The 15607-nt window shown below is 47.4% G+C and overlaps 3 protein-coding genes across 3 annotated transcripts; all 3 read right to left on the reverse strand.

Moving 5' to 3' along the window:
- Nucleotides 1-95: 95 nt before the first annotated feature.
- ABOM_005386 (origin of replication complex subunit 5 family protein) lies at nucleotides 96-1862 on the reverse strand (the record flags this gene model as incomplete). Its single annotated transcript, XM_022532515.1, has 3 exons — nucleotides 96-1253; nucleotides 1316-1693; nucleotides 1776-1862. 3 exons carry the CDS (start codon nucleotides 1860-1862, stop codon nucleotides 96-98), a joined length of 1623 nt encoding a protein of 540 aa, XP_022389452.1.
- A 983-nt stretch (nucleotides 1863-2845) lies between these two features.
- Nucleotides 2846-6587, reverse strand: ABOM_005387 (putative RNA-binding protein; the record flags this gene model as incomplete). The annotated part of the gene is made up of 5 exons (XM_022532516.1): nucleotides 2846-3927; nucleotides 3986-4928; nucleotides 4986-5232; nucleotides 5520-5953; nucleotides 6315-6587. 5 exons carry the CDS (start codon nucleotides 6585-6587, stop codon nucleotides 2846-2848), a joined length of 2979 nt encoding a protein of 992 aa, XP_022389451.1.
- Nucleotides 6588-13406: 6819 nt separating this feature from the next.
- Nucleotides 13407-14984, reverse strand: ABOM_005388 (uncharacterized protein; the record flags this gene model as incomplete). Its single annotated transcript, XM_022532517.1, has 4 exons — nucleotides 13407-13673; nucleotides 13741-14619; nucleotides 14683-14786; nucleotides 14852-14984. 4 exons carry the CDS (start codon nucleotides 14982-14984, stop codon nucleotides 13407-13409), a joined length of 1383 nt encoding a protein of 460 aa, XP_022389446.1.
- Nucleotides 14985-15607: the final 623 nt, after the last annotated feature.

Here is a 15607-nt window from a genome sequence, read left to right on the forward strand (position 1 = left end):
TATATATATTTCATGAATGCAAGTCATGATTGTATGCTAATGGATGATGCTACATCTCTGAATTACAAATGTTATTACATTGCGCTGAGAGCCACCTAATCTAAGCCTCCTGCTAACCATTCACCAACTTCAACCCCGATACCCTTGGCCATTTCCCCGATCCAGTCGCCAGAGACATTGACACACCACTTTTCACCAGCATCGGATGTGGTGTTTCCGCTATTCAATCCACCTGACCCCAATCCCATGCGACCACCACTTTCTCGACCTGCAGCAGGAACAACAAGCCGTAGTCGACGTAGCGTGGCAAGTTCCGCATATATTGCATCGGAAACTGCTGCTTGAAGGATGGGATTTGCCGGCGGGTTAGGATCAATAGCGTGGTAGATAGCCATCAGTCTCTCCAAGGGGAATGGACGGGCTGTGAGAATGGTGGATGGGCCAGTGATACCAGTGGCCCCAGCAGCAGAGGTTGTGGCGGAAGAAGTGGCAAAAGCCGACTCCAAGGTCGATTTTGTGATGCGAGTCTTTTGTCTCTTGCCCTTTTTGCTTGGGGTGGAGGGATCATTGCTGACAGTTCGAGCATCCTCCGCCTGGGCTTTAGATAAGAGCTTCAGTCGTCGTCGATGATGGGCACGCTTGTTCCGTGCTGACAGAGAAGATGACGAAAACTTGGAGAAAAAGATGGTATCGAGTCGTTGGGGGATGTGGGAGGCCAAATAGGCAGACGTTAGAATCAAGGTCGGGAAATAAGGCAGGGAGGGAAGGGGGGACGGCGTAGATACAGATGGCAGCATGGGCTTCGAGACTGAGCCATTGGTGAATGATGCTGGCTCCTCGGTAACGATATGATGCACAAGCGCCGCTTCGCCGTGATGCCGGAAGAGACCACGATTCTTAAGGAGAAGCCGAGAGAAGTCCCATTCTTCACTGCCTCCGGGCGGAGTCTCGCCGTTTGTGATAGGAGACATGAACTGGGGCCAAAGTTTCTCGCATATCGATCGAAAGGTGGGAATAGAACTGGCTGTGGGCCCAACTAGGGAGTCATAGATGGCCGAAACGAAATGGGGGTATATTTTAAGTGGTATCTCATCAGAGAGGCCGGCTACTGTAGGTGGTCGTGAGTTCAAGATAATGGTAATTGCTTCGTTGCGCGTATATGGAGGAAAACTGATGTGCGGGACACCTGCAGCCTGCAAGAAGAGTGGTCGTGGAGTAGCGCTGAGAATCAAAACAACCGAGAGACTGGGGATCTGTTCGACTTTCAGTCAGCAATGGTTGATTCAAATATCGAAGTAAGTCCAAAGTAACTCACTATTTCTCCCAGCCTCGCTAGCGCAGACAACAGAGTCTGTGGTGCCTCTCGCTGCTTATCGATCCCATCCAAAACAAGCACGAACTTCTCATCTGCCTTGCCAGACCTTGATGCCAAACATTCACTTAGAAGGACGGCGAGCGTACTGACATGCTCACACCTTCCTTTGCCATATTTCTCCCAATCATCCCGTTTCCCCAATGCTTCTAATGCTGCCCACAGTATCTTTGTCAGCAGGTGGCGGCCTGTTATGCATTCCGTGCTTCGCACAATGGCGTGTGGAACTTCGAGGGAGGAAAGGACGGCGCGAACGATGGTCGACTTGCACGTGGCAGATATACCATGCACAACTAACGTTGCAGGGCTAGGACCGAGAGGCTAAGCAAGGTGAGCAGTCAACTGTTAGTGACACGCCCTCAAGGGTTCGCTTTGGGAGATGGGCAGACCAAGTGAAACGTACCCCAAGAAGGCTGGCAAGTTGTCTGGTTTGAAGCTCTCGACATGGCCAATTTCGGCTCAGTGACCGAGGAATCTCTATCGGAAGCATCAGGTGCTTTGAGATGGTACACCTGGAAGAGTCTCATTTACAGAGAGCGTCAGGGACAGAACAAGCTCATCGCGCGGAGATAAAAGACCGGAGATCTTATCGTCGCGCTTCACATGCGAAGTCACGTGTGTATATATGTAGAGTAATGCCCATGTTGATGTCCTTGGAATTGCTTCTGGACAACGCTCTCATGGTTAATTTTCATATCAATTCAGGTACCGCCGGAGATGAGTACAGTAACACCTTAATTGCTAACGTATGGGTACATCTATTCTACCGAATGCTGTTGGGACAAGCTTCCAATGAGTCATGAATCATGCAGCAATCGTCGCCAGTATGTGTAAAACACAGATAAGAAGTAACATAGGCGCCATGCCACAGTACCAAGAGAGCATACAGTACTTATCATAGATAACTTTCATATGACAGCCCACTGTTCCAACCGGAGAGTCAAGATGGCCACAATGACGACTGAAGCAGGCAACAAAACAGAGCATTCCAAGTAACGTTAAAGAGACGAGAAAGACGATAAAAACACAGTTCAGCATTGCCTGATAATGAATGAAAATAAAGGAAAATATCCTGGAAAAAAAAAAATTCAAAAACACATGTATGAAACATTCCAACCTTCACTCAACCTAAAGTTGGAGAGCTGGGTTAGTAGGTGGAAACGACAAGGAAGAAATAGACGTGGCAGGTATATTCGTCAAAAGATGTGATAAACATGAGCATTTAACGCCTTGAAAGAATACAGGACATCAATGAAGGTAGAATCTTTTATCAGACTGCATCGTATCGTCAAGAATCCAAAGATGCAATGCAAGTTGCATAAAGATAAAAGATCTGTCGTGGTATCAATGTTTCAGGTTCCCAATTCGTTGACATATGTCAAGATGGCCGTAAGTCATAGAGATCGTATCATCATTGCAAATATGAGTACAGTTCAATGGATAAGTAGCGAATCCAAGATATTTCACACCAGCTTAAAAGTATGCATACAGCTGACCTTGAGCACCTAGACTGCCGTTCGAGTGCTGGACTGGAGTAGTGAAAATCCCAGAGGGGTTTTCGTTTGGGCCCCCAGACGAAGCATTGGTTGAAGAGCCAACACCAAATTGGGCACCACCTATGGGAAAAGAGGGATGTTGATACAAGAAAGGCTTCTGGTTACCTTGCAAAGGTCCAGGAAGCTGAGCCGAATTCATCTCGTTCGGAGTGACTTGTCCGCTAGTTGTAGCACTTCCCCTCCCGGAGCCCTCTGCTGCCATCATCTTGCCAGCGATGCGACGACCGTGAGGTGTTTGACGAATTGAAGGCAAGATTGGTCTAATCGCATCGACCAGGCGGGTTCGGGTCTCACTGTCCGCGAAGTCCATGGCAGTTTGCACAACATAGTTAGCGAAGGAATCTCGGAGCATTTTCTCCAGCTCACAGCCTGAGAGCATCTCCTCGATGAGTTGGCCTCGGACCGGGCCGTCGGCGGTGCGGAGACATTTTTCGATAACGTTGGAGCTAAATTTCTGCTTTGACAAGGCGGGAATATTTCCACGGAACGTCTGACAAAGGGGTTCGGTGAAATGGGGCTCGGCCAGATCCAAAATGTACTGCACCACGTAGTTTCCAAAAGGGTCCTGAACCAAGGCAAACGCGTTGGAAGTGATCTGGGCGATTAGGCGAGCCCTCTGTTCACCAGAAGCGTGATCAATGCAGCGCTGAAGAACGCAACATCCATGGCGGTGAGTGCCGACCACAACACAATTAGCACCCACAGCATCATAGATGAACTGGGCGTCTTCTGCAGAGAGGCGATTCAGGCACTTCTGAATGACATGATTGCCATTCAAATCTTGAACCAGCTCCACAACGTGATCTTCCAAAGCGTGGATCACGGTTTGTGTCTGTTCAGAAGTTGATATGAACTCGATCATCTTCTGTAAAGCCCTAGTACCGTGTTGATTCAGTGCGATCTTCACAAGTTGGTGCGCGGCGTTGTTGATCAGCGCTGTACGCTGCTCATCATTGGAGTACTCAAGTAACTTCTGGCAAAGATAATTACCAAAAGGATCTGTTTACGGAAAAGTTAGAACGGCCACATCGACAGAATTCGTTAGAAGGTTACGAACCGGTCATTAGCTCCACAACATGCAAATGCGTCTCATCAAAGATCATCTGGACGTGTTCCGGGTTGCGCTCCTCTAGCTTCCGCTGCAAGTACCTGCACCCGTGCTGGTCTTTACAGAGGCCATACAGCTCACCCCGATAGTGCTCCAATGGAAAATTAGTGAAGCGAGATAGCTGGGCGGACTCTCCTTCGCCGTTGCTGCGGCGAGATCCCATGGCCTTTGCTGGACCCTCTGCTAGACGGTAATTGCCGTAGGCGGGAAATGCGCCGTAAGAAGCGCCAGGATTATAGTTCTGAAGTTGTCCGTTTACCGGGAGGGGATTCCCCATGTAAGGCTGGACGCCGTAACCATAAAAGGGCTGCTGGAAAGTGGCCAAAGAAGCCGGAGCAGCAGTGCTGGTGCTGGCAGCCGAAGTGAGTTGCGGCCCAAAGGGTGTTGCATTAGGCTGTAGGGTGGTCTGCTGAGACCGGGGTCCCTGCATGCTTGGGTCATCGCGGTCTGGCGAATCCTTCTGCTGGCGGGTGTTGACAGCATTTGCAGGAATTCGGCCCATGTTGGCATTGTGTTGCTGAAAATGTTCCGCATGAGTCTTTGGTGGTGTGATGGCAGGGTTAAATCCATCGCCCTTTACAGTAGGGAGGTCATTGGTAGAGTATGATGACTGCAGAGAAGTTGGACGGTTTGACGAGGTTGCAGTCATACCTTCGTGGCTTCCCTCAGCACTGTAAAGAAGGTTTGCCTCAAGCGAGTGACGAGCAGCGTGTCGAGATGTGTTAGAATGACCCTCGCTAGTCGGGCTTCCCAGCTGCTCAAGCCGGAACATGTTTAGAGCATTTTGTGGCATGCTTTGATGAGAAGAGCGATGCCGGCTATGAGAGTTCCAGGTTTCGGGGTTTGGAGTGCGAGAATTGGCCAGGTCTAAGGCATCTGAGTTTGCAGATAGCTGATCTTCTTGTTAACGTGATTGTAATCGATAGAGGAATGAGTAATAATGACCTACCAATCCCGAGTCGTCCCTGCGTGACAATGTAGGGAACTTGTCGTCAGGGTCTGTCAACTTAAGATAACTCTTGATATCAGGAGTTGGAATTCGATCTTCCTCCCTCAAAGTCGCTCTATCGTCCTCGTTCTGGAACAGATACTTAGTGGTGTTAAATGACTCCAACCCAGAGGCGTTATTAAAGCCAGAGATATTTGGGCGGAGCTGGGATCCAAAACCAGCAGATGGCATTGAATAACGATGGATACTAAACAAAAGTGAGTCAGTAACTTGTAGCTCGAGATACCATAAAAGGGAACAAAAAAACAGGCATGAATAACAAATATCATGGAAAAATGAGCAGAGGGTCACATCAAAATAACCAAATCTGAAGGGAAGGTCAGGCAACAAAGTGAACTGTTGTGTTCCTTCACAGGCAGCGCAGCCACGACGCCGAGACCATGATGCTTGGTACAGAGTGAAACACACAAACATCCAGGTTACAACAAACTCGATTCACAGTGATCAATATGACTTGAGAGAGGGAAAACTTACGCAGGTCCAGGACGAAAAGGGGATGTAGGCTCTTGACTGAAATCTTCTTTCTCGGAGTTTCTGCGAGAACCAGGAACAGAATGCACCGAGAAGCGATTGGTAGGGGTTTGTGCAGAGGCGGGATTCACCTGGCCCTGTGGAGTTGTTGCCTGAGAAGGGGCAAATACATTGAAGAAACCAGGGGATGAGGTGACAGATGAAGTTGAGAAGCGAGTGGGTCGTGTGAACCCACTTGAGAAGCTGTTTTCACGATACTCAGGAGGGGTCGTAGGCTCACTGACAGGGCCAGATATGCCAGCTTTGGCAAGGTCCTTTGCAATTCGGTCCATCTCTAGCTTCTCTTTCTCATGCTGCATGTCTAGTAGCTTCATATCTTCTTCGAACCTCCTCTTTTGCTCCCGCATATACTCGATGTGCTGGCGCTTCTTTTCAAACTGGGAAAGTATTAGAAACAATCAGATACAGAAGAGGCGAATCAGAAAGCAAAATAAATAGAGGGGCAGCCAGGAGATATGGCCAGGCTCTTGTGACACGGAAGATTGTGATCTGTGAAACTTATGAGGTGATAGAAAAAGTGAAGATCAACAGGAGTTAGGCAGTGTGGGACGATTCTAGGCCTGAATTGAGAATAAAGTGCCACATCCATAAGTCGCCAACAAGCGGCAGCATTGAACTAGGGATGAAACAACTACAATCCGACTCGAACCACACCTCCATGTCACCAGAAGAGCTCGGCAACTGGGACGTCGCTGCTGGGTGGAAGATAGGACAACTTGTCAAATGGAGAAAGCTTACCGATGACAATAGATCTAAGGGATCTGGCATATGAGGCGCATTTCCAGCATGGTTCAAATAGCTCCAAGACGAAAGCTTGCTGGAGTCTGTGGTGAAACGACGCTGAAGATTGGCACGGACATCACCCGACGGCCGCGAAAAAGCCGACGCGAGGTTCGAATGACCTGGAGAGATCGAATTGTATCCGGGAAACGGTGACTCTGAGGTAGGGGATCGCGGAGAGGGAAATCGCAGCTCATCGAGGCGTTCACTAAGTCCGTTCTTAAAGGCCATGATGGGCGGCCACTATAAAACGGAGATCACTGGACTAATACCATTCAGGGGCCTAGACAAGTTAGAGAAGCAGTCACAGCATGGTATGGAGTTGAATGAGGCGGGCTGTTTATGGAGTTGTCAACTCTCAAGAAGCAGTGACGAGTACGCCTGGGGGCTTTAATTGAAGCACAGGGACCAGTGTGTGCCGGTTGGCGGTGTGTTTTCTTAGATAGCGTGCGATGTAAGGAGTTGGAGAGGGGCTGAGGGGTGATTTGGCGGAGAAAGATCTCGGAAAAGAACAGCGACTCACACACAATGAACGCCTCGAGAGTTTAAGTTCCAAGCGCGAAAATAGAGCCTGCAGTTGAATATTTGCTTAAGGACGCAAGTAAGGATTGTTTATAAGGGGGTCCGGGGTAGGTTTGTACACCCAACGGTGCGCTCCTAACGATGCGGAGATCTCGATCAGTGGCGTAAGAACCAAAGGTTTGGGAAACGGGAGGTACCTGTTATACACCTGAACCTACGCTCTCGATTCGAGAGCGGCGGGCTGATAAAGATAATAACGACTGGACAGCAAGAAAAAGGCGTTTCAAATGCCAGCAACGAAGGTAAAAATATATTGTTGTACATATAGCGTGAACGCGCAAGACGACAACAGTAACGAAAGAGGAACAAAGTGGGAGGCGGGCGAGAGGGGAAGAGAAACCAAGCGTGGGCGGCTGGGACAGCTGAGCGTGCCTGAGGAAGCGGGGAGTCAGTGACTCGTCTCGTTTGGGAAATACGGTGTTGGAGCCCTTGGCCGATGGATGTTCATCATTTCCAGTCCGGCCACTCCTCTTTTTTCTTTTCTTCTTTTTAGAACCTTGCAAGAATGATCTACCGTCACGAGACTGTTGATATGATAAATTAAACCCTCCTATTTTTCATATATAAACCAGACTTTCGTCCCGGTGCATCCCTTTGGTCTAGTCTAGTTATTCGCATTCTCTAGGGTTGTGCTGATAAGTACTCGTACAGAGGACAGTACTCGGTACTATGTATCGTACTGTACACACCCCGAAGCAGCATGAGTAAGGCATGTATGTACCCAAGGCCATTACTCAGACAGGCCTTCTTGCTGCTCGATTGCTTTAATGCCTCGTATATACCTATTTATAAATTGTTGATTTATTATTGTTGTTTTTGTTTTTGTTTCCGAAACATGGAAATCCATCCAATGATCGTTTTTCATCTCTCAGGAGGTCTAACCGTCGTGATGGTCAACCATTGACGACTGTGGTGAGCTGTTCGATGACAACTACTTCTAGATGATCATTGACTTTTGGACGGATCAAGTGTTAATCTTGCCTGTATGAATCATGATTGGATGGCGAATTGCTTTACCCTGCAAAATCCAATGATCCTGCACGACTCTGTCGGGGTTGAATGGCAGTTCTTGAATAGTGCCGTCGGAGGTTTGCTGCAGTTTTGCAACATGCACTCTCATTGTTACCGACTGGAGCCAACATGGTCTTGCTCGTTTGAGATTGTTGAGCGCTCAACCTCTCCCGGCATCAAGGTTGCATTATCATGGCTTGTTTATCTTCCTTGCCTGTGCCCGCCCCTTTCTTTTTTCTTTTTCTTTTTCTTTTCTTTCTTGACTTTTACCGCCAGCGAGTACCCTGTAAATTTGACTACGTACAAAGGATTTTACATTTCCTCCCTGCTGGAGGATTGTGTAAGGGGGTACGGGTTAGTATCGTCGTGTGCTGGTCAAGGCGTGGGCTCTGCGAGTGTAATTCTGCATTGAGTGGAGACAACAGGTCAATGAAAAAAAAAAAATATGTGACGGCGGTTCACGCCCTAATTGCTGCACGTACCTGGGTTAGAGCAACATGACTGGGGCATTACAAAGACGACATTAATCCTCCGTTGTATTAGAAAACGAATAAGATTTCTGGAGCTAATAGCGGCTGCAGTGCAAGTCATAGTTTCGAAACTAATCTCGTAGTCAATTCCCCCTTCCTTTTTTTTTCCCTTTTTTTTACCTTTTCCTCTTCTTTTCTCTTAGTATTTCTTAATTAATTAAACTTGATGGGGACAACCGAGATCCCTTAATTCCGCAGTTTGGTGCCCTACGGAGCATGATCAGGTTCCCATCTGATGATCACATATTTCGATGAACGAAGAGCACGCATAAATTATGGATAGTCATTCATTAATTGGACATACACTAGATATTACAGTACATGCAATGCCTAGGCCTACCTTGCCTTTGGTACGGAGTACAGTACCAGAAAATTATGTTCAAGGATTCCCCCATGCGCGTCTCGAATGGTTCGCGACAGCACTCTATCTTGATTATGTGGTCATCCATCCATTTCATTAATTTTTTTCCCTCTCTTCCTTTTCTCCCTTTTTTTCGATTTCTTTTTATTTGTGTTGTCCATTGTTTTGAGCTTAGCCATTTAGGGGATTTTTTATTTTTAATTTTCCCATTTGACTCATCTTTGGCGGGTGGGTGCACGGTTAGTACCAGGGATCGTGGCCCAGATACACATTCAAATGGACTCAAGCGTGACAACCCGATGAGGATCTTCGGTGCCAGTCAGCGTGGTTCCATGGATCAGTCGACTCAACGTCTCGACCGATTGAGTTGAGGTACACGGAAACCAGATGAATAAGATAATAATAGCAGTTCATATTAATGCTGTATTTAGGTGTATGTAAATAAGTATGTACCGTCGTAGGTATGGAATACCTAGAAGAGATCTACCTAAGAATGTACTACTAGTAGTAGTAAATAAGCGGCCCGGTGTGGATGAAACTTCTCGCCTTCTGGACGATTCGCCTCATGATAGTACTTCCAGCTGTGAGCACGTCAGTTCATGATTGGTGCGGCGAGGGAAAAGCGGTGTACAACCTGGCAGGAAGATTGATTGCACCAACGAACGGTGTGCTGATCCGTCGCTTCAAGGCATTCATTCCCCCCTCCCTTCCTCAGTTCTTAGCCAATACAATGATATCAATCATGCCCCCCGTCAGTGGAGAGACTTGGCCCCCTCAGAGCGGCGCCCATACATACCTAGACTCGTGTCGACTCCGGCGTACAGTCTCGAACCCTAGTACAAGCGGTGCACAGGGCACAATGCACCCAGAGCAGCCAAACTCCGATTCCAGATCGACGCTCTTCCACCAGGGAGTAGCCCTAGAGAGCATAGAAATCGGATTACAGTGCCTAAGAACGTTGTTTACTCGGTCGTTGTTTCTCTCTAGCTCCTTAGTGCGGTATGTCAGACATGCCTTACTTGTACTTTAAAACTAGTCATGAGTTGGGTACCTTACTATGGAGCCATTCGCAGCATTGCAGTCTAACTGGCCGTGGCTCAAAGGACCAGAGGCCAATGAAGGCCAATCAATGGAGGCCACTTTTCTGCCCCATGGACAGTTGGGTCCTTTAATGAAGCCCTCGAAGTTTCGACAGCATCCCTTGGGATCTGACTAATGATTTTCACCCCTCACTACGCCGATGCCGAACCATCAGAAGGCTGTTTTACATTATTCTTGCCACACCAAATCTTAGATTACACCGGCATAGAATCATATCACGGAACACAAAAAAATGTCCCCAAATTCCCTTGGTACTGCTCCAGCCCCTAGCTCACCGTTTCTTGAAATATCACGGAATCGGAAGTGTAGTTTCATGCCCAAAACGGCCGTGCCCCTACGGAAACCTGTTCGACAAGATCCGATATGATCAACGGTTACTCAAGCGCCCCATCAGCAATACGCCAATTGAGAACGCTTGACTGGTCACAAAGTTGCGGAACTGGACCCCAACATTACTCACTGATCTCCACGCTCGGCCAATTTTGCTTTGATGCCTCTAATCCAATCACAGGTTGCTCTTCGTTGCTGATCTCCTTATCTGCGAAAAGAAAACTCATGTCTGTCAGAAGTCTGACACACGCAGTATGGAGACATGGAACTCTGCGGCTCATACAACTGGATCTAATCTTAATGGCAACATGAAACTGCCGTCAGAGTTCACAGCCACACGTGATCATGGGGGTTCTAGTATGTACAGTACAACGAACCGAGACATTTTCTCAAAGATCCGTGGTTCTCGTCAGTCCCGCACAGTGAACTAATGTTGCTGCTTCCTCCGATATCCATGTTGTTGTATCGATCTACTGTTTGCGTTTAGTGGCAACCTTTCTCCGCATGGGAGGGGAATCTGGAATGCCAGGTGGCGAAGATCTAAAATTGCGGTCAGAGAATCCCACCGCCACGGGCACCTCACCCTCTAGAACGATCCCCCCACACCATTCGTAGCGTTTTCACTGAGGCTTTCCGCCATCCAAGCAATCTCTCGGTACCACTACGTGCGCGAAATGCGCCTAAGGCTAGTAACAGCTGTATCTCCTCTCCGATGCTAATGACCCCTGTTCCCCAGTGATGGGCAGAGGAACCTCTATTCCTCTGACATTTGAGGCATTGTTGCCCAACCCCGCAAGTCACAGAGCTTGGCTTGCGCTCCAGATATGCTTAGGATAAACTGAACAGATACGGCAATCCCGAACCTATATGCCCGAAGTTTCCCCTTTGTGGTGTTGGTCATTTGTGGTCATTCCACTACAAAGACAATATCGGTCCCGATTTCAGAAGGAAATTCCATAGGCGGGGGCTGGAATTTTACTGTGGGTGGTACTTTTGGGAATACCCACAAGCATCTGATTCTTGATTTGATGCTCTAGTGGCTCCTTGCCATCATTTACCACCAGGATGGTATTGTAGCGAAGAGCTGCGGATGCCATGACGCAAATAACACGCCGACTCGCAACTGCCGCTGCATGATCCCACACATCCTACTCGCCAGAACTTGCAATGTTTAGGCGAACAGAGCGAAGAGCCAGTCCCCATGAGGCACGTTTCTTAGAATGATGCTATGGTACATTTACATACGGCTTGTGCGCAACTACAAGTGAGTTGTTCAACGGGATAACTAGACTGAAGCATACCAAGCCATGTTGAAATGGCATGGTGTGAAACTATCTAGTCTAGCAGACATCCATTTCCTGGAATCATAATTTACGCCCGAATAGCTCGCTGTACCCTTGTCAAGCCTTGTTGCCTTGCTTCATGGGAATATGAAGCATTTTGGGCACCATTTTTCAATCATTCGGTGCGTGGTTTGCCACGCATGGAACCTTTTGTACCCTTTCTATTCTGCGAGTGCCTCCTTTTGGAAAGCATCGTGGATTACCAAAGGTTTACTGCTCACTAGGCAAATCATAGTTGATACTGCGTATATTCTAGCCTTGTATGCGGTCCGATAGCACTAAGGTCTAGGATCCCCTATTATAGTCGAATGCACCTCCTATAGTTGACCGTGGATCCAATTCAGGGGACACGTCACGAGAATATATTACTGTGTCTGAAATGCTATCTGGTTTGACCTGATGCCCTCCATCCCAGACTATATGCCCAAGAAAATATCCAGTCTTTGTGAAAGTGTAAGTGCTAAAGTAACCTAGTATACATTCTCTATGGACAGGTCAGGAGATATCATTGCATCATCTCTAGCCTACCAGGCCTCTTCTGGTTGAACACCATAGTTACCAGTATGTACTGCCTCACAGTGAGGGCAAAAGGAATGAGAACATAGGCTCCATTCCACATAGTGACGAATAACTTGGAATTGACAAGCAACACACGCGATATAGACTACCTCGGCCACTTAATAACCGTTTGGCCTTCATACTGTATCTTGATATCAGAAGTGTCAACCAAGGAACAACCGCCTTCAGTATCTCTCATTAGAATAGTATCTGAGCCATACGCACTACTGCATTCTTGATGCCCTTATATTCTAAACCTTCATCGAATGCGTTTACTTCTCTCTGTTTCATTAGCTATGATTTTGACATGTTTCTCACTTGACAATTTCTGATAAAACGGACCACTCTAGCCTATGAAGCTTTGCGATATTAGTCGGCTGATACCCAGTCATTCCACTTCCGATTGATGTACCATAGCTATACTATCTAGGAAATGTTATATATGATACTTTCTATTCTTTGTGTCCCCTCGGAAACCCTCGTAATCCCATTCAAGTAAATGCTGTTGTATTCACCAACAGTCTAGTAGCTAATATTCTCCCTTGGCAGTTTAAATCCTCTCTCAACTCCCGGTCCTGGCCTCCTTTATTTATTTATACGTATTATTTCCTGGTATAGATAAGGGTAGACTAAGCACCTCTTGGCCAAGTGCTAGACATACTGATACTCTCTTGTAGAATGACAAGCCTCGGTGTTTATAGAACACTAATCGAATCAGTGTTGCTATCTAGAGACACAATGACAAAACTAGTTATACGAAACTCTGAACAGATATAATTCAAGGGAGTGACGCTAGTCATTAGAGAAGAGGAGGTGTCTTGTGGGTTTAACGATAGATATAATAACACTTGAGGTCAGGTACTACGCTGCGAGGGTCCATCTTTGTTCATTATATATATATATCAAGTTGACGGGATAGTTCCCTAATCGCATCAATCCATAGGTCATAACATAAATCAATATCTTTGTTCAAGCTTGTCCTCGTATCTATTAGTTAGTTATAACATCTGATTGAGGTTTTCTGGAGTGCGATCTAAGAGAAGGCAGTGGGTGTAGGACGGTAGAAACCAAAGCATGGCGGTATAGTCTCTGTGACATATTTCATTGAAGTTTACCCGAGTAAGGTAGCGCACATGTACCGTACTACTCCCTGTGACGGGAAATGTAGAGGTAGTGGTTGCATGATATCGCATCGTCATACCTAAGAATTGATGAGATGTGTAACATGCAAGCTTCATGCCCTTGCAGAATCAGATGACTCATCCCTGAGCACAGGCACAGTCGAACCATCCGAGGTCATTCTCTGCTCAGGATATTCTGTATTGTTCCAAGATTCCCAGATACCAGCGTGACAGTGCAAAGAGGTGACATTCTCCCAGATCAAACAAAATACTATCAGAGCCATGATAATTGACATCAGTGAAGTGATGTCGAGGTCTTTAGCTAAACCGAGGAGAATAAATATAAGTCCGGTGATAGGCCGCATGATCATGCGAAGGTGCTGGTTGAAGTCTCAAATGTAAGAAGGTGCGTCGTGATTTAATATACAATGAGTCGGGCTGACCTACCTTAGACAGCATCAACGTTCCCGGCGCATCTCTATCCTCGTATAGCAATGCTAAGCCATATAGACAATACAAACCAGCTCCGAGGCTACCACAAAGTAGCCAACGCTCAGGATCACGAAGCCTGTCCTCTGCTGCGCTTGCAGCGGCAACATGGCCGCTTGCGAGCAGGCTGGCGACAAGAGGCAGATGAAGGATAGCCCACCCGAACGCCGTGTACACTGAATAGCGGAATGGATGAGTGCTCTGTAATGCGCCGTCGTTATGAGCGTATATCCAGTTCAGACAGAAGGCGATGATTAATACCCAGACTGCATGGAGCAAGCTGAGATTGAAACCCACCGCTGCAGGCGAGCCGACAACGATTTGATATAAATACTCGCCAAGCACAATGATATAAAATGCGGCGTATCGATCGACCTCATGCGCGATATCCACAGCAGTTGTATACTTGGCTTTCAGCATCTTCTTAGCTGCCGGCGAATAGCAGAAGACCCAACTGCACTCCTCGAAGACAACACCAACGGCAGCCGCCGCAATTTTGCCACGCAAGGGTACGGACTCGAAGTATAGTGGGATATAAATAAGCATCGAAATCACTGTAAGTGAAACCCACAGCCTCTGTTGCTTTCTGTGGTGATAGCTGGCAAAGGAGTATAGTAGGTGTGCTGCGCTGCATGAGATGCGTGCAACCATGTATGAGCCGACAGTGGCTCGCATTGCGCTGATATCCTCATCCACGAGGGATGCATTGTTCCCGTACATAACAAGAACGGCCATTATCCAGAGAATAAGTGCGCGCTGTAGCAGGTCGTCATTATAGAACGAGTTCATCAATTCCCGGAGGTCAGCCCAAACATGCCAAGTAGGCGCGAGTATAAGCTATGCGTCAACCCTGTTAGCACAGTATGACCCTCTGTGGATAAAGTTTCGATATATACTTACAATATACTTGACTAATTTCGCTCCCGAAATGTCCTCGGCAAGAGTCTCGGCGAAGTTTGCCAAAATCGCGACATAAAGAAGGTCCAGGAAGAGTTCGAAGCGCCCTGAGGGCGGAGCTGTCAGCACCGCAGCACTTGTATTCGGCTCGCAAATATGTAGACATGCTTACCTGCCTGACGCTCTTCTTCATGCCGTTTCATGAGTTTCCCATTTTCAAACCATTGCAGCGCAACCGGTTGACGAAAGAGATACCGCGGGGTTGGCTGGAGTTCACTGAGATCGATTCCTGGAATGCTGGCCATCGCTGCATAGGTAAAATACCGAGAGAGCGAGAAAGACGAGATGGTAAAGCGAGTCTCGGAGAGAAAAAGCTTCGCGTGGATTAAGGTTAAAGAACAAGCCCTAGATGTTCAGAGCTTCATAGATCAATTTCCGAAAACGGCTAGAGAGAGATATCCTTATGCGGTTAGGTCGATCGTCATCCATGGACCCATCTGGCCCACTACATAGGGCTGTTTGTATAGTTTGTACTTTGAAGTTTGTCCACAGTAGCATACACCACTAGTGCCTGATATATTGGGCATCAACTATCTTTTGTCTGCCGGATGCCCGATGGAGAATCGGTTACCCGCTGATACTGAAGGAGTCCATCATGGATGTTTCTTTCCCACAAGGCCCCCAGGGCTCAAATTCCCTTAATATGCGATATCAAAGGGTTGAATGCTACGGTAATCGCTCTTCAAGGCAAATAGGGCGGGAGTCATTGTAGTTAGCCATGTCTTTGCAATGCGACGACAGATAGCGCTTAGAGATACCTTATTTAGATACTCCGTGGCCACGAAGTATTTAACCCCGTATCAAAATCCCCGAAAGGTCAACGTGGGGGTGGGGCTTATCAATTGGGCCAGTAAGGCCATGAAATGCA

This window comes from Aspergillus bombycis, assembly GCF_001792695.1.
Source record: "Aspergillus bombycis strain NRRL26010 chromosome Unknown contig00039, whole genome shotgun sequence".
Classification (NCBI taxonomy): Eukaryota; Fungi; Ascomycota; class Eurotiomycetes; order Eurotiales; family Aspergillaceae; genus Aspergillus; species Aspergillus bombycis.